This window comes from Somniosus microcephalus, chromosome 4 (genome assembly GCF_052327205.1).
Source record: "Somniosus microcephalus isolate GS21.2 chromosome 4, FLI_Smic_1.0, whole genome shotgun sequence".
Lineage (NCBI taxonomy): Eukaryota > Metazoa > Chordata > Chondrichthyes > Squaliformes > Somniosidae > Somniosus > Somniosus microcephalus.
The window spans coordinates 42945192-42968194 of NC_140990.1; the positions used below are offsets into that span (position 1 = coordinate 42945192).

The window sequence follows — 23003 nt, forward strand, 5'->3', positions numbered from 1 at the left end:
AACCAGGAGAATACAGAGACTGCGGGGGAAATTGAATAAGGTTATATGAAAGAAAGACTTGCATTTATATAGCGCTTTTCACAACCACTAGACATCTCAAAGCTCTTTACAGCCAATGAAGTACTTTTTGAAGTGGAGTCACTGTTGTAAACAGCACTGTGATAATCACCAGATAATCTGTTTTTGTTATGTTGCTTGAGGGATAAATATTGGCCAGGACACTGGGGATAACTCCCCTACTCTTCTTCAAAATAGTGCCATGGGATCTTTTACATCTACCTGAGTTTAAAGTCTCATCAGAAAGACAGCACCTCTGACAGTGCAGCACTCCCTCAGCACTGCACTGGAGTGTCAGCCTAGCTTTATGTGCTCAAGTCCCTGGAGTGGGACTAAAACCCACAACCTTCTGACCCAGAGGCGAGTGTGCTACCCACTGAGACACAGCTGACACAAGGGAGAGAATACGAGAAAAGATTAGTGGGTAACGTAAAAGGGAACCCAAAAATCTTTTATAAACATATGAAAAGTAAAAGGATAGTTAAAGGAATGGTGGGGCCGATTAGGGACCAAATAGGAGCTCATCATACGGAGGCAGAGAGCGTGGTTGAGGTACTGAATGAGTACTTAGCATCTGTCTTCACAAAAGAAGAGGACGAAGATAATGTCGCAGTAGAGGAGGGGGGAGTAGAGAAATTGGATAAAAATGGATAGAAAGGAGGTGCTAAATAGGTGGTCACCACTCAAAGTTAACAAGTCACCCGGTCCAGATGGATGCATCCTAGATTGCTAAGGGAAGCTAGGGTGGAGATAGCAGAAGCTCCGACCACAATCTTTCAATCTCCCTCAGATATATGGGAGTGGTGCCAGAGGACTGGAGGATTGCAAATGTTCAAAAAAGGGGAGAGGGATAAACCTGGTAACTACAGGCCAATCAGTCTAATGTCAGTGGTGGGTGAACGACTAGAGACCATTGTCAAGGACAAAATTAATTCTCACTTGGAGAAGCATGGGTTAATAAGGGGCAGCCAGTATGGATTTGTTAAAGGTAAATCGTGTCTGACTAACCTGATTGAGTTCTTTGATGAGGTAACAGAGGGTTGATGAAGGTAGTGCAGCAGATGTTGTATATATGGACTTCCAAAAGGCATTTGATAAAGTACCACACAAGAGACTTACTCGGGGAATAGAAGCACAGGGAATTAAAGGGCTGATGGTAATTTGGGTATATAATTGGCTAAGGGAGAGGAGACAGTGAGCAGTGCTGAGGGATGTTTTTCTGACTGGAGGGAAGTTGGCAGTGGGTTCCCCCAGGGGTCAGGATTAGGACCATTGTTTTTCTTGTTATATATAACTGACTTGGACTTGGGTATAGGTGTACAAGTTTGAAGTTTACAGATGATACAAAACTTGGCAACATAGTAAATAGTGAGCATAGTAGTAGCAGACTTCAGGAGGACAGAGACAGACTGTGAAATGAGCAGACACAAGGCAGGTGAAATTAAATGAGGATAAGTGTGAAGTGATGCACTTTGGGAGAAACAACAGGGAGAGGCCGTATAATCTAAATGGGACTATTTTGAGGGGGTGCAAGAGCAGAGGGACCTGGGGGTCCATATTCACAAATCTTTGAAAGTGCCACGGCAAGTTGGTGAGGCGGTTCAGAAAGCGTATGGGATACTTGGTTTTGTAAATAGGGCCATTGAATACAAAAACAAGGAAGTTACACTAAACCTTTACAAATCACTAGTTAGGAACATAGGACAGGAGGAGGCCATTCAGCCCCTCGAGCCTGTTCCACCATTGTGGTAAACCACTTTTATCGTTCACTATCGTTACACTATGGTTATCACTGTTATATCGTTACACTATGGTTATCACTGTTTACACTGTTGTATCACTACACGAGGTCGCCTCTTGTCACGCTGTTATACCTGGGCTGACCACTGCTGACTCCGCCCATGGCTCCAGCTACTTGCCCAGGTATAAAGGTGGTCGACTGGCTGGTATTCCTCCTTGTTGGATCCGATCACCCACGAGGGTGGGCTCTGTTATTTAGCCAATAAAAACCTATAGTTACTTTCTTAACTCGTCGCTTTTCATTGGATGAATTGATAGGTATATCAATTTTATTGGCTAAATTTTAAAAATGTCTAACGAACCGTCAGACCAGTCAGACGCCCAGCTACAACAGCCACAGCAGCCGGCCTGGCTGCGAGCCCTCCGACCGCCGTACCTGGATCTAAACCCATAGGCAGCAAACTCAGCCCTCGACTTCAAACACTGGCTGAGCTGTTTTGAATCCTACCTGGGAGAATCCGGCGTGCCTCAGAGATCCAAACTAAGAGTGCTGACCGCCCAAGTGAGCCCTAAAGTATTCGCACTCATACAGGACCTTACTACATACGAGGCCGCCATCAACCTGCTGAAAGAGCAGTACCGGAGCCCGGTAAATTCTATGTGTGCCAGACACCTCCTAAGATCCCGCCCACAACAGCCAGGAGAGTCTGTAGATGAATTTTTACGGGCGCTACAAACACTCGGCAGGGACTGTGACTTTAAAGCGGTAACGGCTGCAGAAAATACTGAAGAGAATATCCGCGATGCCTTCGTGAAAGGCCTTCGGTCCGACTACTCACGGCAAAGACTGCTAGAATCAAAGGACCTCGACCTGAACACAGCTGCAGCCCTCGCCCGCTCCCTGGAAGTAGCCCATCGGGACCTCGAGGCGTATTCCAGGTACTGTACTGCGCGACCCTGGGACTCCGGCCCGACCCCGGCCGCAATACCCCTCGCAACGCCGCCTCCGGGACCTACCTCAGCGTCGGCGTCCCAGAACCGATCGGGACCGCCACCCCCGGTACCGGCTGCAACATCGGACCCCCACGATCGGGCCGCCGGCTGCTTCTTCTGTGGCCAGGCGAAACACCCGAGGACGCGCTGCCCTGCGAGAAACGTGACTTGCTCCCATTGCCAGAAGAAAGGCCACTTCGCTAAGGCCTGCAGGGGGAGAGCCACAGACGCCAGCAGTGCCTCATGCGAATTGTGGGGGCGGCCATCTTTCATCCAGGCCACAGATGCCAGTATCCCCTCGTGAGTCGTGGGGGTGGCCATCTTTGATCAAGGCAACCAACACCAGCAATGCCTCATGTGAGTTGTGGGGGCAGCCATCTTATTTAACCTCGTGGGTGCCGCCATTTTGTCCACCACAGTCGACCGCCACCTTGTCGCCAGACCCGACCACCGCCTCACCCGCAGACTACAGCAGCTCGCTCAGCCATACACTAGCCTCCGTCACACTGGACCAAGCTCGCCCGCATCACCTGTCCAAGTCCATGATGGACATCAAAGTAAACGGCCACGCCACGACCTGCCTGTTCGACAGCGGAAGCACGGAGAGTTTCATACATCCAGACACGGTGAGCCACTACTCCCTCACTGTCCGGCCAACGCGCAACCGGATCTCGATGGCATCGAGGTCCCATTCGACAGACATCAGCGGCTACTGTATTGTGACCCTGTCGGTTAGGGGCACGGAGTATAAAAATTTTAAACTCCTCGTCCTGCCCCAGCTCTGCGCTGCCGTCCTACTAGGGCTGGACTTCCAATCCCACCTGCAAAGTTTCACCTTGGCATACGGTGGACCCCTCCCCCCACTCACAGTCGACAACCAGCAGCCTTTAAACCGCCCACCGCATACCACCTGCGGCCTATCCACCCTCAAGGTCCCGCCCCCCTCCCTGTTCGCTAACCTCACCCGCGACTGTAAACCCGTCGCCACCAAGAGCAGGCGGTACAGCACCGGGGACAGAGCTTTTATTAGCTGTGAGGTGCAGCGTCTCCTGAAGGAGGGCATCATCGAGAGGAGCAACAGCCCCTGGCGTGCCCGGGTCGTAGTCGTTAAGACCGGCGATAAAAACCGCCTAGTCATCGACTACAGCCAAACCATAAACCGGTACACCCAGCTGGACGCATACCCCCTTCCCCGCATATCTGATATGGTCAATCAGATTGCGCAGTACCGGGTATTCTCCACCATCGACCTGAAGTCGGCCTATCACCAACTCCCTATCCGCCCTGAGGACCGCCAGTATACAGCCTTCGAGGCGAACGGCCGCCTCTACCACTTCCTTAGGGTTCCCTTCGGCGTCACCAACGGGGCTTCGGTCTTCCAAAGGGAGATGGACCGGATGGTTGACCAGAACGGGCTGCACACCACGTTCCCCTATCTAGATAACGTCACCATCTGCGGCCGCGACTGGCAGGACCACGATGTTAATCTGGAAAGACTCCTCCGTACGGCCCAACGGCTGAACCTCACCTACAATAAGGAGAAATGTGTGTTTAACACCTCGCGCCTTGCCATCCTCGGCTGCATAGTAGAGAACGGAGTCATCGGCCCCGACCCCGAAAGAATGCGCCCCCCTCATGGAGCTTCCCCTCCCCCACTGTCCAAAGGCGCTGAAGAGAACCCTGGGGCTCTTCGCCTACTATGCCCAATGGGTGCCAAATTATGCGGACAAAGCCAGACCCCTCATGAAGTCCACCTCCTTCCCCCTGACGGCAGAAGCATGCGCAGCCTTCTCCCTCATTAAGGGAGACATTGCTAAGGCCACAATGCACGTGGTGGATGAGTCTATCCCTTTCCAAGTGGAGAGCGATGCATCCGACTTCGCCCTAGCCGCAACCCTCAACCAGGAGGGGAGACCGGTGGCCTTCTTCTCAAGGACCCTCCAGGGCCCTGAGATCCGACACTCTTTGGTCGAGAAGGAGGCCCAGGCGATCGTGGAGGCTGTACGACGCTGGAGGCATTTCCTGGCAGGCAAACGATTTACCCTCCTCACCGACCAGCGTTCGGTCGCTTTTATGTTTAATAACAAGCTGAGGGGCAAAATCAAGAACGACAAGATCTTGAGGTGGAGAATCGAGCTCTCCACCTATGATTATGATATCTTGTACCGGCCTGGTAAACTGAACGAACCCCCAGATGCTCTATCACGAAGTACATGCGCCAACGTGCAAACTGATAGACTGCAGACACTCCACAACGACCTCTGCCACCCCGGGGTCACCAGACTTTACCACTTCATTAAGGCCCGCAACCTGCCATACTCCATCGAGGAGGTCAGGACCATGACCAGGAACTGCCAAACCTGTGCCGAATGCAAACCGCATTTCTTTAGGCCGGACAGAGCAAGCCTGATCAAGGCCACCCGCCCCTTCGAGCGCTTGAGCATCGATTTTAAGGGGCCCCTCCCGTCCTCTGACCGTAATGTGTACTTCCTCAACATCATTGATGAGTACTCCCGTTTCCCCTTTGCCTTCCCCTGCCCAGACATGACCAGCACCACGGTCACCAAATGCCTGAACGACCTCTTCGCCTTGTTCGGGTTCCCGAACTATATACATAGCGACCGGGGCTCCTCCTTCATGAGCGAGGAACTTCACCAGTTCCTATTAGCGAGAGGTATCGCTGCAAGCAGGACCACCAGCTACAACCCCCGAGGGAACGGCCAGGTGGAAAGAGAGAACGCGACTGTCTGGATGGCTGTTCTCTTAGCCTTAAAGTCTAAGGGCCTGCCAACCTCTCGCTGGCAGGAAGTCCTCCCGGCAGTGCTGCATTCCATCCGGTCACTGCTTTGCACTGCCATTAACGCCACCCCCCATGAACGAATGTTTGTTTTCCCCAGGAAATCGACTACGGGAACCACGCTGCCAACTTGGCTGACTTCTCCAGGGCCCGTCTTACTGCGAAAGCATGTGAGGGCCCATAAAACGGACCCCCTGGTCGAGAGGGTGGTCCTCCTGCACGCCAACCCCCAGTACGCCTACATGGCATACCCAGACGGGCGGGAGGACACAGTCTCCTTACGAGACCTTGCACCCTCGGGCACCCCTGAGACACCACCGTTACCCCCCACCACCCCCCCAAAGCCAGCCCAGGTAGACGGCATGCCGGAACCCCACGAGCCTTCGTCAACCACGCAGACACCAGCATTAACACCGGAGAGTGCAACACCGCCGCCGCTGCTGCGCCGATCAGAAAGACTTACGAGGCCTCCGGACAGACTGACATACCCGAACTGGTAGTACACTTCACCCCGCCGGACTCAAATCTAAACAAGGGGTGAATGTGGTAAACCACGTTTATCGTTCACTATTGTTACACTATGGTTATCACTGTTATATCGTTACACTATGGTTATCACTGTTTACACTGTTGTATCACTACACGAGGTCGCCTCTTGTCACGCTGTTATACCTGGGCTGACCACTGCTGACTCCGCCCATGGCTCCAGCTACTTGCCCAGGTATAAAGGTGGTCGACTGGCTGGTATTCCTCCTTGTTGGATCCGATCACCCACGAGGGTGGGCTCTGTTATTTAGCCAATAAAAACCTATAGTTACTTTCTTAACTCGTCGCTTTTCATTGGATGAATTGATAGGTATATCAGCCATTCAATGAGATCATGGCTGATCTGCGACCTAACTCCATACACCCGCCTTTGGCCCATATCCCTTAATACCTTTGGTTAACAAAAACCTATCAATCTCAGATTTAAAATTAACAATTGATCTCGCATCAATTGCCTTATGCGGAAGAGAGTTCCAAACTTCTACCACCCTTTGTGTGTAGAAGTGTTTCCTAATTTCACTCCTGAAAGGTCTGGCTCTAATTTTTAGACTATGTCCCCAGTCCTAGAATCCCCAACCAGCGGAAATAGTTTCTCTCTATCTACCCTATCTGTTCCCCTTAATATCCTGAAAACTTCGATCAGATCGCACCTTAACCTTCTAAATTCCAGGGAATACAACCCTAATTTGTGTAATCCCTCCCCGTAACTTAACCCTTGAAGTCTGGGTATCATTCTGGTAAACCTACGCTGCACTCCCTCCAAGGCCAATATATCCTTCCTAAGGTGTGGTGCCCAGAACTGCTCACAGTACTCCAGGTGTGGTCTAACCAGGGTTTTGTACTGCTGCAGGGTTTTGGCCTCAGCTGGAGTCTTGTGTACAGTTCTGGGCACCACACTTTAGGAAGGATGTCAAGGCCTTGGAGAGGGTGCAGAGGAGGTTGACCAGGATGGTACCAGGGATGAGGGACTGCAGTTATGTGGAGAGATTGGAGAAGCTGGGATTGTTCCCCTTAGAGCAGAGAAGGTTAAGAGGAGACCTAATAGAGGTGTTCAAAATGATGAGGGATTTTGATCGAACAAGTAGGGAGAAACTGTTCACTCTGGCAAGTGGGTCGGTAACCAAAGGTCACAGATTTAAAATAGTTGCTAAAAGAACTAGAGGGAAATGAGGAGAATTGTTTTCACACAGAGGGTTGTTAAGATCTGGAACGCACCATCTGAAAGGATGCAGGAATCAGGTTCCACAGGAACTTTCAAACAGTAATTGGACATGTACTTGAAGAGAACTAGTTTGCAGAGTTCTGAGGATAAAGCTGGGGTTTGGGACTAAATTGGACAGCTCTTTCAAAGAGCCGGCACAGACACGATGGGCCGAATCACCTCCTTCTGTGCTGTTAGATTCGATGATCAGTGTGAAGACACTGGTGTCTCTTAAGGCTCTTAGAGCTTTTAAAGCTCTTCCCACAGTCAGAACATTTAAAGGATCTCTCATCAGTGTGAACAAGCTGGTGTGACAGGAGGGTGGATGAATGAGTGAATCCCTTCCCACACACGGAACAGGTGAACGGTCTCTCTGCAGTGTGAACTCGCTGATGTGCCAGCAGGTTGGAGGACCGAGCGAATCCCTTCTCACACACGGAGTAGGTGAATTGCCTCTCCCCAGTGTGTAGGTGTTGGTGTCGCTTCAACTCCCCGGAGCTTTTCTTCTTCTTCTTAGGCAGTCCCTTGGAACCGAGGATGACTTGCTTCCACAGTGAAAATGAGTTCGCAGGCGACTGATGAGTCCAATGTGGGACCACAGTCTCTGTCACAGGTGGGGCAGACGGTGGTTGAAGGGACGGGTGGATGGGGTGCTTGGGTTGATGTGCGCTCCTTGCGCTTGGCTTCCGTTTGCTCCTGGCGAACAGACTCGAAGTGTTCGGCGCCTTCCCGGATGCTTCTCTTCCACTTTGTGCGGTCTTGGGCCAGGGATTCCCAGGTGTCGGTGGGGATGTTGCTCTTTTTCAAGGAGGCTTTGAGGGTGTCCTTGAAGCGTTTCCTCTGCCCACCTGGGGCTCTCTTGCCGTGTCGGAGCTCCGAGTAGAGCGCTTGTTTTGGGAGTCTCATATAGGGCATGTGGTCGATGTGACCCGTCCATCGGAGCTGATCGAGCATGGTCAGAGCTTCGATGCTGGGGATGTTGGCCTAAGCAAGAACACTGACATTGGTGCGCCTATCCTGCCAATGGATTTGCAGGATCTTGCGGAGGCAGCATTGGTGGTACCTCTCTAGTGGTTTGAGGTGCCTGCTGTATATGGTCCATGTCTCTGAGGCATAAAGCAGGGCGGGTATCACTGCTGCTCTGTAGACCATGAGCTTAGTGCCGGGTTTGAGGTCCTGGTCTTCAAACACTCTGCCTCAGGCGACCGAAGGCTGCTCTGGCACACTGAAGGCGGTGTTGGACTTCGTCATCGACATCTGCCCTTGTTGACAGTAGGCTCCCGAGGTATGGAAAGTGGTCCACGTTGTCCAAGGCCTTGTCGTGGATTTTGATAATCGGGGGTGCAGTATTGTGTGGCGGGGGCAGGTTGGTAGAGGGCCTTTGTCTTACGGATGTTTAGTGTAAGGCCCATGTTCTCGTACGCTTTGGTGAAGGTGTTGACGATGGTTTGGAGTTCGACCTCCGAGTGAGTGCAGACGCAAGCATCGTCTGCATACTGTAATTCAACGACAGAGGATGGGATGACCTTGGATCTGGACTGGAGGTGACGGAGGTTCCCCGTTTGTTCTGTAGATTAGCTCCACTCCAGTGGGGAGCTTACTGAGGGTGAGATGGAGCATTGCAGCAAGGAAGATCGAGAAGAGCATTGGTGCGATGACACAGCCTTTCTTGATCCCGGTTCGTACGTGAATTGGGTCTGTGGTGGAACCATTGGTCAGGATCAGGCGGAGGATGGTGACAAACTTTTGAGGGCAGCCGAATTTGAGGAGGGCACTCTATAATCCCTCATGGTTGACAGTGTCGAAGGTCTTTGTGAGGTCAAAGAAGGCCATGTACAGTGGCTGGTGCTGTTCCCTGCATTTCTCTTGTAATTGACGTGCGGTGAAGATCATTTCCATTGTGCCCCTTAGTGGGCGGAATCCGCATTGCGACTCTGGGAGGAGCTCTTCGGCCACTGGGAGAAGGCGATTGAGGAGGATTCTTGTGATGACTTTCCCTGTGGCAGACAGCAGGGAAACTCCTCTGTAATTACCGCAATCGGACTTGTCACCTTTCTTGAAGATGGTCACAATTACGGCATCTCTGAGATCCCCTGTCATGCTCTCCTCCTTCCAGATAAGAGAAATGAGTTCATGAATTCGCGCCAGTAGTGCTTCTCTGCCATGCTTCAGTGCCTCGGTGGGGATTCCATCTGCTCCTGAGGCCTTGTTGTTCTTCAGTTGTCGGATGGCCTTTTCAACCTCATGCCGGACTGGGGTTGTACTGAGAAGGTGGTGGGTAGCATGCTGCGGGATGGAGTTGAGGACACTCGCATTGAAGACAGAGTCATGGTTAAGGAGATCTTCGAAGTGCTCCTTCCAGCGGGCACTGACTGCCTCTCTGTCCTTGATGAGTACCTCTCCGTTCTTGGCCCGCAGTGGGGTAGGACCTTGGGTGCTTGGGCCGTAGGTGATCTTGACTGCGCTAAAGAATCCACGCACGTCATGATTGTCGGCTAGCTGCTGGATCTCCTGCGCTTTCTCCACCTACCACCTGTTCTTTAGGTCACGAGTTTTTTGTTGGATCTCGGCCTTCAGGCGTCTGTAGAGCTGCTTTCTTGCTCTCGAGTTGTGTTGCTGTTTCCAGATCAGGAATGCCTTGCGCTTGCAGCTTATTAGCTCCTGGATATCCTGGTCATTCTCATCGAACCAGTCTTGGTGTTTCCTGGTCGAGTGACCGAGCGTCTCTTCACAGGTGCTAATTATGGAGGCCTTGAGTGCAGACAAGGCGCTGTGGACACTCTGTGTCTCTGCATCACTGGGAGTCATCAGGTTGGTTGTGAGGCGCAGGCTGAATAGGGCTTTCTTAGCAGGGTCTTTGAGTGCTCCAGCATTGATTTTCCTGCGGCATTGTTTCTGTTGCCGCCGCTGTTTTGGGGCTATGCTGATGGAGATGACAGTGGTCTGTCCAGCAGTCATCAGCTCCTGTCATGGCGCGGGTGATGCGGACGTCCTTGCGGTCCCTCGCTCAGACGATGACGTAGTCCAGCAGATGCCAGTGCTTGGAGCGAGGGTGTTGCCATGAAGCCTTGTACTTGTCTCTCTGACGGAACAAGGTGTTGGTTATGACAAGGCCGTGTTCTAAGCATTTCGACAGGAGGAGGGTACCGTTGGAGTTGGCTTTCCCTACCCTCTCTCTGCCGATCACACCTCCCCGTGTGGTAGCTGGTGTGCAACGGCCACCCCACGTTAAAAGAATTCACGCACAGGCATCTCCCACCCTTTAAAATGAAGTTCGGGACCTGGAACGTCAGCAGCCTCATGGGCAACCCCAACAGTGACAGACCGGAACGCCGTACTGCTATCGTTGCCCGGGAGCTCAGACGTTTCAACATTGACATCGCCGCCCTAAGTGAGACCCGGCGGGCAGGGGAAGGCCAGCTCAAGGAGCAAGGTGGTGGCTACACCTTCTTCTGGAAAGGCAAACCTGAAGAAGAATGCCGCCTCCGTGGGGTAGGCTTCGCCATAAAAAATGAACTAGTTGGGCGTCTCAGAGACTCTCCTAGCGGTATAAACGAGCGCCTCATAACTCTTCGGCTCACCCTAGCCCGGAGCAAGTGTGCTACAGTCATCAGTGCATTCACCCCAACACTGACACCCTAGCCCAGAACCAGTGTGCTTCGGTCATCAGTGCGTACGCCCCAACACTGACACCCTAGCCCGGAACCAGTGCACTACGGTCATCAGTGCGTACGCCCCAACACTGACACCCTAGCCCAGAACCAGTGCACTACGGTCATCAGTGCGTACGCCCCAACACTGGAAGCCCCAGATGAGACCAAAGAGGAATTCTACTCCAGCATTGAACAATCCCTGACCCGAGTCCCAACGGGCGACAAGCTGATCCTCCTTGGCGACTTTAACGCCCGGAGCTTTTAAAGCTTTTCCCACAGTCAGAACATTTAAAGGATCTCTCATCAGTGTGAACTCGCTGGTGTGTCTGCAGGGTGGATGAAACAGTGAATCCCTTCCCACATTCGGGGCAGATGAATATCCTCTCCCCAGTGTGGAGGCGCTGGTGTCTCAGCAGGTTGGATGACTGAGTGAATCCCTTCCCACACTTGGAGCAGGTGAACAGCCTCTCCCCAGTGTGAATTCGCTGGTGTCGCTTGAGCTCCCCAAAGCTTTTAAAGCTCTTCCCACAGGCAGAACACTGAAATGGTCTCTCCCCAGTGTGAACTCGCTGGTGTCGCTTCAGCTCCCCAAAGCTTTTAAAGCTCTTCCCACAGGCAGAACACTGAAATGGTCTCTCATCAGTGTGAACTTGCTGGTGTGTTTGCAGGTGGGATGAACAAACAAATCCCTTTCCACACACGGAGCAGGTGAACGGACTGTCCCTGGTGCGACTGCGTTGTTGAACTTCCAATGCAGACGGGGAACTGAATCCATTACCCGGTTTCTCTCCAGTGTGATGGTGCATGTGTCTCGCCAGGTCAGGCGATCGGCTGAATCTGCGTCCACACACCGAACACGTGTGCGGTTTGTCATTGCTGCGATCGCTGCTTTCTCCTTCCATGTGCAAAGGCCGATGATATTCAGGTCCTGATGAATCGAGTGACTCTGTCAGATCTTGACGTGATGTTTGGTCTGAGCTTCCCGCCTGTAACTGCTCCACTTCTATAACGCTGTAAATTGAGATCAGAAAAGGATCAGAGGCAAACTGTTGTTTAACTTTCCCCTTTCCGAACCTAGGGGCAGTGAAGCTGATTTTCAGGCCCCAGCTGCTGCACAGGTTGGTTGAAAGGATCAGCAGTAATGGCGGCTGTAATACCCACAAGACCCCGTGCTCCAGAAAGCGCCCTGTTGACTCTGAGTCCTGCGCATGTGCTCATGGCCCCCGCGCTCTCCCTCCTGCTCCACAATCGCCCGTCCCGATTGGTCCACAACGCACATGCTCAGCACATAAATCTCCGTGGCTGGAACATCAGGCACGCATACGGAGCCGCAACATCTGGTACGCGTGCACGGCTCAGGTGGGGGCGAGTCGGTGTTTCGCCTCAGCCGCCAGGGAGGTGCGCATGCACAGGATGACCCAACATTCTTCCTGTCAGCAATCACTCCCTCGTTTCTTTAATAAAAACAGAAACTGCTGGAAATACTCAGCAGGTCAGGCAGCATCTGTGGAGAGAGAAACAGAGTTAACGTTTCAGGTCGATGACCTTTCGTCAGAACTGCTTGTTCTTTAGTGTCAGCCAGTGGCTCAGTTGGTAGCACTCTCGCCTCTGAGTCAGAATCGTTCTGGACTCCCCGGCCATCAGAAACATCCTTCCTGCATCTAGTCTGTCCAGGCCTGACAGAATTTTATAGGTTTCGATGAGATCCCCTCTCAATCTTCTAAACTCCAGTGAGTATAAGCCCAGTCGTCCCAATCTCTCCTCATACATCATTCCTGCCATCCCAGGTATCAGCCTGGTGAATCTTTGCTGAACTCCCTCCATGGCAAGAATATCCTTCCTTAGATAAGGCGACCAAAACTGCACACATTACTCAAGATGTGGTCTCACCAAGGCCCTGTACAACTGCAGCAAGACATCCTTGTTCTTGTACTCAAACCCTCTCGCTATGAAGGCCAACATACCATTTGCCTTCTTAACCGCCTGCTGCACCTGCATGCTTACCTTCAGCGACTGGTGCACAAGGACACCCAGGTCTCGTTGCACTTCCCCTTCTCCCAATCTATTGCCATTCAGATAATAATCTGCCTTCCTGTTTTTGACACCAAAGTGGATAACCTCACATTTATCCACGTTATATTGCATCTGCCATGCTTTTGCCCAATCACCCAACCTGTCCAAATCATCCTGGAGTTTCTCGGCATCCTCCTCACAGCACACACGCCCACCCAACTTTGTGTTTTCTGCAAATTTGGAGATATTACTTCTAGTTCCCTTGTCTAGATCATTAATATATATTGTGAATAGCTGGGGTCCAAGGACCGATCCCTGCGGTACCCCACTAGTTACTGCCTGCCACTCGGAAAAAGACCCGTTTATTCCAACTCTTTGCTTTCTATCTGCCAACCAGTTCTCTATCCAAGTCAATACCTTGCCCCCAATCCCATGTGCCTTAACTTTACACCACCATTAAACCATCACAAACACTGTCAGCGCAGGCAGCTGGTGAGAGAACCAACACGCGGGAATAACCTACTTGACCTCGTCCTCAGCAATCTACCTGTTGCAGATCCGTCTGTTTATGACAGTATTAGTCGGAGTGACCACTACACAGTCCTTGTGGAGACCAAATACTGTCCACACACTGAGGATCCCCACCATCGTATCGTGTGGCACTACCACCGTGCGGATAGATTAAGAACAGATCTAGCAGCTCCAAACTGGGCATCCATGAGGCGCTGTGGGTCCACAGCAGTAGCTGAATTGTGTTCCACCAAAATCTGTAAACTCGTGGCCCTCACTCCTCCATCACCATCAAGGCAGACAACCAGCCCTGGTCAATGAGGAGTGTAGAAGATTCAACCCGGCCAATTACCATCCTGTCAGCCTGCTCTCAATCATCAGAGTGATGGAAAGAGTCATCAAGCAGCACCTAGTAACCAATAAGGGGTGGAAGTGATGTTACAGCTGTACAGAGCTCTGGTTAGACCCAATCTGGAGCACTGGATTCAGATCTGGGCTCGGCCCCTCAGGAAGGATATATTGGCCTTGGAGAGGGAGCAGCGCAGATTCACCAGAATGATCCCGGGGCTAAAAGGGATAAATTATGAGCACAGTTTGCACAGACTCGGCTTGTATTCCACTGAAGATCGAAGATTAAGCGGTGATCCAAACTAGGTTCACTGTAAGACAGTTCGACGAGGCAGACGTTATTCACCTCTAGACCTATGCTGGCAGGTAAAACCCCAGATGGTTTATCCAGAATAATAAGAACCCCTGTAACTGAGCTGGAGTTTAAGATCAGCAGAAATGAAACCCAACTGTTAGAGTGAACATGGTTCAGTCCTGGATGTGATTAACAGCAGAATCCAACCCCTGCCGTCACGTGTGAACTCGCTGGTGTTTTAGCTGGTCGGATGAACGGGTGAATCTTCCCACACACAGAGCAGGTGAACGGCCTCTCCCCAGTGTGAGTGCGTTGGTGTGTCAGCAGATCCCTTGTGCTTTTAAAGGTCTTCTCACAGACAGAACATTTGAATGGTCTCTCATCAGTGTGAACCAGTTGGTGTGTCAGCAGATCCTTTGTGGTTTTAAAGGTCTTCTCGCAGACAGAACAATTAAAAGGTCTCTCGTCACTGTGAACAAGTCGGTGTCTCAGCAGGTTGGATGACCAAGAGAATCTCTTCCCACACACGGAGCAGGTGAACAGCCTCTCCCCAGTGTGACTGCGTTGGTGTGTCAGCAGATCATGTTTGCTTTTATACTTGTTCTCACAGTCAGAACACTGAAAAGGTCTCTTATCAGTGTGAACAAGTTGGTGTGTCTGGAGCTTAGACAACTCTGTGAATCCCTTCCCACACACAGAGCAGGTGAACGGCCTCTCCCCGGTGTGAATTCGCTGGTGTGTCACAAGGCCGGATGATTTAGTGAATCCCTTCCCACACACAGAGCAGGTGAACGGCCTCTCTCCGGTGTGAATTCGCTGGTGTGTCACAAGGCCGGATGATTTAGTGAATCCCTTCCCACACACAGAGCAGGTGAACGGCCTCTCCCCGGTGTGAATTCGCTGGTGTGTCACAAGGCCGGATGATTTAGTGAATCCCTTCCCACACACAGAGCAGGTGAACGGTCTCTCTCCTGTGTGACTGTAATAATGAGTTTCCAGCTGGGAGGGGTATTTGAATCCCTTCCCACAGTCCCCACATTTCCACGGTTTCTCCATGGAGTGGGTGTCCTCAAGTCTCTCCAGGTTGGCTGATCAGTTGAAGCCTTGTCCACACACAGAACACGTGTACGGTTTCTCCCCGCTGTGAACGGTGCGATGTTTTTTCAGGCTGTGTAACTGGTTAAAGCTCTTTCCACAGTCAGTGCGCTGGAACACTCTCACTCGGGTGTGAGAGTCTTGGTGCTTTTCCAGTCACACTGATGTTTGAAATCTTTTCCCACAGACAGAACAGACAAATATTTCTCCTTCCACATTCAAAGGCTGATGATATTCAGGTCCTGACTCTGTCAAATCTTGATGTGATGTTTGGTTTGAGTTTGCGGTGTGTAAATGCTGCCCTTCTCACAGCCTGTAAAAGGAGTTTACAAAAGCCATCACTGTGAGTCCAGGATAGAAATTGACAAGATTCTCTCCTCCTGGTTCCTGGCCAAGGGGGCCGCGCATGCGCCCTGCTGCCCCCTGAGCCTCTCAAGATGGCGGCCGTTACCCCGGGCCTGTCACCGAGAGAAAGCCCCGCAGCTGCCGCCCCGCTCGGGGCAAACGCCCGGCCCGGAGGCTCTTGTTCGGGGCCTGAGGCCCACCCCGGGTGTTTGTGAAGCGGATAATGTTGAGTGTTTTAATAATGGGGCCTGGGGCCGCACTCGGGGCGTGAGCAGCCCGCGTCCCCCCAGGGTTGATGAACCCGCTCCCTGAGCTCGGGGTGTGAGCGGCCCGCCTCCCCCCAGGGTTCATGAACCCGCTCCCTGAGCTCGGGGTGTGAGCGGCCCGCGTCCCCCCGGGGTTCATGTACCCGCTCCCGGAGCTCGGGGTGTGAGCGGCCCGCGTCCCCCCGGGGTTCATGAGCCCGCTCCCGGAGCTCGAGGTGTGAGCGGCCCGCGTCCCCCCGGGGTTCATGAACCCGCTCCCTGAGCTCGGGGTGTGAGCGGCCCGCGTCCCCCCGGGGTTCATGAACCCGCTCCCTGAGCTCGGGGTGTGAGCGGCCCGCGTCCCCCCGGGGTTCATGAACCCGCTCCCTGACCTCTCACCTGATGCGTCAGCGGCTGCTGCCAAGGCCTGCGCATGCTCAGCTCACCTTCTGTTGTTCTGGTTTAAAGGTGAAGCCCCGCCCCTCACACTCCGATTGGTTGGAGGACCCGCCGCTCGCTCGGTCCTCCAGTCCCGTCCCGCTCATCCTATTGGTCGGGAGCTCCCGTCAATCAACCGGGCAGTGTGAGCTGAGCATCCGCCCGCCGCTTCCCGGTTTCTCCCGATTTGCTCAGCAAAGGGGCCCCGCGCCAAACTCCGGGACAGACAGGAAGTCAGGGAGCGTCTGTAAATGGAGGAGAAATGGGGACTGGTCAGGGAGCGTCTGTAAATGAAGGCGAAATAGTGACTGGCCAGGGAGCGTCTGTAAATGATGAAGTTACCATTTTTAATTGACAAATATATATGACTCATTTTAATTAGACTCTTTTCCATGTCCCAGCTCCTGTAAATACTGGCTGTAAAGGGGCCAGACTCTCAGGAGGCTTCACACCGCTGCCTGCTTGTGTGAAAGTGATCGCGCATCAGATTAATGTGCTTCTGCTGTGTGTGTGTTTAACAATGTGCCCGAAACTGTTTACGAAATGTGGGGAACCAGTGAGTGTAGAACTGAACCCAGCCAGAGTCAGCACCTTCAGGGGAGGAGAGGGCGGGGAACCAGTGAGTTTAGAACAGAACCCAGCCAGAGTCAGCACCTTCAGGGGAGGAGAGGGAGGGGAACCAGTGAGATTAGAACAGAACCCAGCCGGAGTCAGCACCTTCAGGGGAGGAGAGGGAGGGAAACCAGTGAGTGTAGAACTGAACCCAGCCAGAGTCAGCACCTTCAGGATAGGAGAGGGAGGGGAACCAGTGAGTGTAGAACTGAACCCAGCCAGAGTCAGCACCTTCAGGATAGGAGAGGGAGGGGAACCAGTGAGTGTAGAACTGAACCCAGCCAGAGTCAGCACCTTCAGGGGAGGAGAGGGAATGGAACCAGTGAGTGTAGAACAGAACCCAGCCAGAGTCAGCACCTTCAGGGGAGGAGAGGGAGGGGAACAAGTGAGTGTAGAACTGAACCCCGCCAGAGTCAGCACCTTCAGGGGAGGAGAGGGAGGGGAACAAGTGAGTGTAGAACTGAACCCAGCCAGAGTCAGCACCTTCAGGGGAGGAGAGCGAGGGGCACCAGTGAATGTAGAACTGAACCCAGCCAGAGTCAGCACCTTCAGGATAGGAGAGGGAGGGGAACCAGTGAGTGTAGAACTGAACCCCGCCAGAGTCAGCACCTTCAGGGGAGGAGAGGGAGGGGAACAAGTGAGTGTAGAACTGAACCCAGCCAGAGTCAGCACCTTCAGGGGAGGAGAGCGAGGGGCACCAGTGAATGTAGAACTGAACCCAGCCAGAGTCAGCACCTTCAGGGGAGGGGACCCCGTGAGTGTAGAACTGAACCCAGCCAGTCAGCACCTTCAGGGGAGGAGAGGGAGGGGAACCAGTGAGTGTAGAACTGAACCCAGCCAGAGTCAGCACCTTCAGGGGAGGAGAGAGAGAGGAACCAGTGAGTGTAGAACTGAACCCAGCCACAGTCAGCACCTTCAGGGGAGGAGAGGGACGGGAACCAGTGAGTGTAGAACTGAACCCAGCCAGAGTCAGCACCTTCAGGGGAGGAGAGGGAGGGGAACCAGTGAATGTAGAACTGAACCCAGCCAGAGTCAGCACCTTCAGGGGAGGAGAGAGAGGGGAACCAGTGAGTGTCGAACTGAACCCAGCCAGAGTCAGCATCTTCAGGGGAGGAGATGGAGGGGAACCAGTGAGTGTAGAACTGAACCCAGCCAGAGTCAGCACCTTCAGAGGAGGAGAGAGAGGGGAACCAGTGAGTGTAGAACTGAACCCAGCCAGAGTCAGCACCTTCAGGGGAGGAGAGAGAGGGGAACCAGTGAGTGTAGAACCGAACCCAGCCAGAGTCAGCATCTTCAGGGGAGGAGATGGAGGGGAACCAGTGAGTGTAGAACTGAACCCAGCCAGAGTCAGCACCTTCAGAGGAGGAGAGAGAGGGGAACCAGTGAGTGTAGAACTGAACCCAGCCAGAGTCAGCACCTTCAGGGGAGGAGAGAGAGGGGAACCAGTGAGTGTAGAACCGAACCCAGCCAGAGTCAGCATCTTCAGGGGAGGAGATGGAGGGGAACCAGTGAGTGTAGAACTGAACCCAGCCAGAGTCAGAACCTTCAGGGGAGGAGAGAGAGGGGAACCAGTGAGTGTAGAACTGAACCCAGCCAGAGTCAGTACCTTCAGGGGAGGAGAGGGAGGGGAACCAGTGAGTGTAGAACTGAACCCAGCCAGAGTCAGCACCTTCAGGGCAGGAGAGGGAGGGGAACCAGTGAGTGTAGAACTGAACCCAGCCAGAGTCAGTACCTTCAGGGGAGGAGAGGGAGGGGAACCAGTGAGTGTAGAACTGAACCCAGCCAGAGTCAGCACCTTCAGGGGAGGAGAGGGAGGGGAACCAGTGAGTGTAGAACTGAACCCAGTCAGAGTCAGCACCTTCAGGGGAGGAGAGGTACCCTGTAGATCGAGCTTTACTCTGTATCTAACCCGTGCTGTTCCTGCCCTGGGAGTGTTTCATGGGACAGTGTAGAGGGAGCTTTACTCTGTATCTAACCCGTGCTGTACCTGCCCTGGAAGTGTTTGATGGGACAGTGTAGAGGGAGCTTTACTCTGTATCTTACCCGTGCTAATCAGCCACTGAATTTGTTGTACTGAATAATAAACTACTTCAGTTCGGTATTGATTTGCTGAAGATGTGTATAATTGTAATGCTGGGCCTGCGCTGTGAGTGTATTGATTTTCTGAAGCTGTGTATAATTGTAATGGCGGGCCTGCGCTGTGAGTGTATTTATTTTCTGAAGTTGTGTATAATTGTAATGGCGGGCCTGCGCTGTGAGTGTATTGATATTCTGAAGCTGTGTATAATTGTAGTGGTGGGCCTGTGTTGTGAATGTATCCGAGTGTTGCTCCTGAGTATCCCAGCATGCGTGGCTCCAGCTGTCTGGTGCCTGGAATCACAGGGTTGAAGTTTCATTGACTTTAGTGATCGAATGACATGGAATATACAGCCCAGATACAGGCCATTCGGCCCCACTTGTCTCTGGTGCTGCTGTTTATCCTCCACACGAGTCTCCTCCCATTCTGTCTGCCTCATCTCAGCCTTTCAGCATATCTTTCTATTCCCTTCTCTCCTAGACTCATCTCGTTTCCTTTTGAAAGCATCTGAGCTATTTACCACTTCCTGTGGCAGCGAGTTCCACATTCTAACCACTCTCTGAGTAAAGACATTTCACCTTCTTTCCCTGTTGGATTTATTAGTAACTCTCTTGTATTTATGGCCCTAATTTTAGATTCTCCCACAAGTGGAAATATTCTTTCCACATCTACCCTGTCCAACCCATTCATCATTTTAAAGATTTCTATCAGGTCACCTCTAAGTCTTCAGTTTTCTCAGGAAGTCCCAACGTGTTTAATCTTTCCTGATAGCTGTAATCTCTCAGTCCTTGTACCATCCTTGTAAATCTTTTTTGCACTTTCTCCGGTCTATCAATCTCTTTTTTATAGTATGGAGACCAGAACTGTGCACAGTACGCCTGTGGGAAGTGTGGCCTGACCAGGTCCTATACAAGTTTAACATAACTTCACTACTTTTGAATTCTATACACCTAGAAATAAATCCCACTGCTTTGTTAACGTTGTTAATTGCTTTTCTGACCTGCGATGCTGTTTTTAAATGATTTGTTCACCTGTATCCCTCAATCCCTTTGCTCTTTTATCCCATTCAGTTTGTTATTTTCTAAGGTGTCGGTGGTCTTTGTTTTTCCAACCAAAGTGCATCACCTCAGATTTATCGATGTTAAAGTTCATTTGCCACTTAACTGCCCAGTCTGCAAGTTTTTAAATATCTTCTTGTATTTTGTTGCATTCCTCCTCAGTGTTAGCTATACCCCCTAGTTTGGTATCATCTGCAAATTGAGTTCGTTAATCCTAAGTCCAAATCATCAATGCAAGGGAAAATGCTAGAATCTATTATTAGGGACGTGGTAACTTCTCTTACCTGGAAGGAGGAGAGCATGCCAGGGGATCTCAGAGACACCGTAATTGTGACCATCTTCAAGAAAGGTGACAAGTCCGATTGCGGTAATTACAGAGGAGTTTCCCTGCTGTCTGCCACAGGGAAAGTCATCGCAAGAATCCTCCTCAATCGCCTTCTCCCAGTGGCCGAAGAGCTCCTCCCAGAGTCGCAATGCGGATTCCGCCCACTAAGGGGCACAATGGACATGATCTTCACCGCACATCAATTACAAGAGAAATGCAGGGAACAGCACCAACCGCTCTACATGGCCGCCTTTGACCTCACAAAGGCCTTCGACACTGTCAACCGTGAGGGATTATGGAGTGTCCTCCTCAAATTCGGCTGCCCTCAAAAGTTTGTCACCATCCTCCACCTGCTTCACGACAATATGCAAGCCGCGATCCTGACCAACAGTTCCACCACAGACCCAATTCACATAGGAACCGGGGTCAAGCAAGGCTGCATCATCGCACCAACGCTCTTCTCTATCTTCCTTGCTGCAATGCTCCATCTCACCCTCAGTAAGCTCCCCACTGGAGTGGAGCTAATTTACAGAACAAACGGGAAACTGTTCAACCTCCGTCACCTCCAGTCCCGATCCAAGGTCGTCCCATCCTCTGTTGTCGAATTACAGTATGCAGACGACGCTTGCGTCTGTGCACACTGAGGTCGAACTCCAAACCATCGTCAATGCTTTCACCGAAGCGTACGAGAGCATAGGCCTTACACTAAACATTCCATAAGACAAAGGTCCTCTACCAACCTGCCCCCGCCACACAGTACTGCCCCCGATTATCAAAATCCACGACAAGGCCTTGGACAACGTGGACCACTTTCCATACCTCGGGAGCATACTGTCAACAAGGGCAGACATCGATGACGAAGTCCAACACCGCTTTCAGTGTGCCAGTGCAGCCTTCGGTCGCCTGAGGAAGAGAGTGTTTGAAGACCAGGACCTCAAACCCGGCACTAAGCTCATGGTCTACAGAGCAGCAGTGATACCCGCCCTGCTGTATGCCTCAGAGACATGGACCATGTACAGCAGGCACCTCAAAGCACTGGAGAGGTACCGCCAACGCTGCCTCCGCAAGATCCTGCAAATCCATTGGCAGGATAGGCACACCAACGTCAGTGTTCTTGCTTAGGCCAACATCCCCAGCATCGAAGCTTTGACCATGGTCGATCAGCTCCGATGGACGGGTCACATTGTCCGCATGCCCGATACGAGACTCCCAAAACAAGCGCTCTACTCGGAGCTCCGGCACGGCAAGAGAGCCCCAGGTGGGCAGAGGAAACGCTTCAAGGACACCCTCAAAGCCTCCTTGAAAAAGTGCAACATCCCCACCGACACCTGGGAATCCCTGGCCCAAGACCGCACAAAGTGGAGGAGAAGCATCCGGGAAGGCGCCGAACACCTCGAGTCTCTTCGCCGGGAGCAAACGGAAGCCAAGCGCAGGCAGCGCAAGGAGCGCACGTCAACCCAAGCTCCCCACCCACCCACCCCTTCAACCACCGTCTGCCCCACCTGTGACAGAGACTGTAGGTCCCGCACTGGACTCATCAGTCACCTGAGAACTCATTGTTAGTGGAAGCAAGTCATCCTCGGTTCCGAGGGACTGCCTAAGAAGAAGCAGCCGCCTCACCCAAAGTTGCCACTGCCGCCCACACATGCTCAGCTCACACTGCCCGAATGAATGACTGGAGCTCCGGACCAATAGGAAGAGCGGGGCGGGGCTGGAGGACCGAGTGGGTGGTTGGTCTTCCAGCCAATCAGAGTCTGAGAGGGGCGGGGCTTGCGGCACCCAGTGGGCGGGGCTCAGCCCGGAGCTCCCTCATTGGCTGAAACTCTGCATCATTTTCAAACCTGATTTCTCTCAAACTCCCGGAGAAAACTGGACCTTTCTGTTGTGGCTTTAAACAGATGAAACCCTGTGGGGTGGAGCAAACATTGCACCATTTGGTAGTGAAATGGATTCATTCAGGACAGACAGCAGGGATTATTTCAGGAAATAACAGTGTAGTGAGAAAGGAAATGTAGTGGATGTTGTGGAGATGGATTGTCAAAAGGTGTTTGATAAGGTGCCGGACAGGAGGCTTGTTGATCAAATTAAGGCTCACGGTATTAAAGAGAGTGGGGCAGCGTGGATAGGAAGTTGGGTAAAGGGCAGAAAACAGAGAGTAGTGGTTAATGGATGTTCTTCAGACTGGAGGGATGTAAACAGTGGTGTCCCCCAGGGTCAGTGTTGGCACCATTGCTCTTAATACAGTATAGAGTAATGATCTGGGCTTGGGTTTATGGGGCACAAGATCAAAATCTCCAGAAACAGGGAGCGTGGGGAACTGTGAAAAGCACTACAAGTGACTTCAATGTGAATACACAGGTTAGTAAATGGGGCCGGTAGATGATAGATGAAATTTAACACAGAGAAATGTGAGGTTATACATTTTGGGAGGAAGATAATCGTAGGAAATGTACATTAAATAGTAAAATAAAATAAAAGCAGTAGAGGAGTAGAACAGTAAAGAGGTGTAAGATTCGAGCTAATGCCTTGTCTTATTAATTAGCAGGTTCGAGAGTCTAGTCTCAGCAACTTTAACACCTCATTAAGAAATATAAGATGAGCAGATTCTCTGTCCTCTACCGTACCTTACATTGATCCTCTATCAGAGTAAACATA

General features: G+C 52.0%; 2 protein-coding genes across 2 annotated transcripts in view; one reads left to right on the forward strand and one right to left on the reverse strand.

Annotated features, from left to right (window-relative positions):
- The window catches only part of LOC147118736 (uncharacterized), a 75713-nt gene that overhangs the window by 32028 nt on the left and 20682 nt on the right, over window positions 1–23003 (forward strand). The gene's annotated exons all lie outside the window — the stretch shown is intronic.
- LOC147118738 (uncharacterized) lies at window positions 13726–16383 on the reverse strand. The gene is made up of 2 exons (XM_085987035.1): window positions 16285–16383; window positions 13726–15152 (listed from the first exon to the last, which is right to left on the reverse strand). Exons 1-2 carry the CDS (start codon window positions 16381–16383, stop codon window positions 14343–14345), a joined length of 909 nt encoding a protein of 302 aa, XP_085843161.1. The 3' UTR covers window positions 13726–14342.

Bases quoted from the DNA above. Each gene is read 5' to 3' on its own strand.
- LOC147118738 (XM_085987035.1), bottom strand. From the start codon at position 16,383: ATGAGCGGGACGGGACTGGAGGACCGAGCGAGCGGCGGGTCCTCCAAC. The intron at 15,153-16,284 runs GTGAGCTGAGCA...TACCCCTCCCAG, and splicing joins TTAAACCAGAACAACAGAAG to CTGGAAACTCATTATTACAG.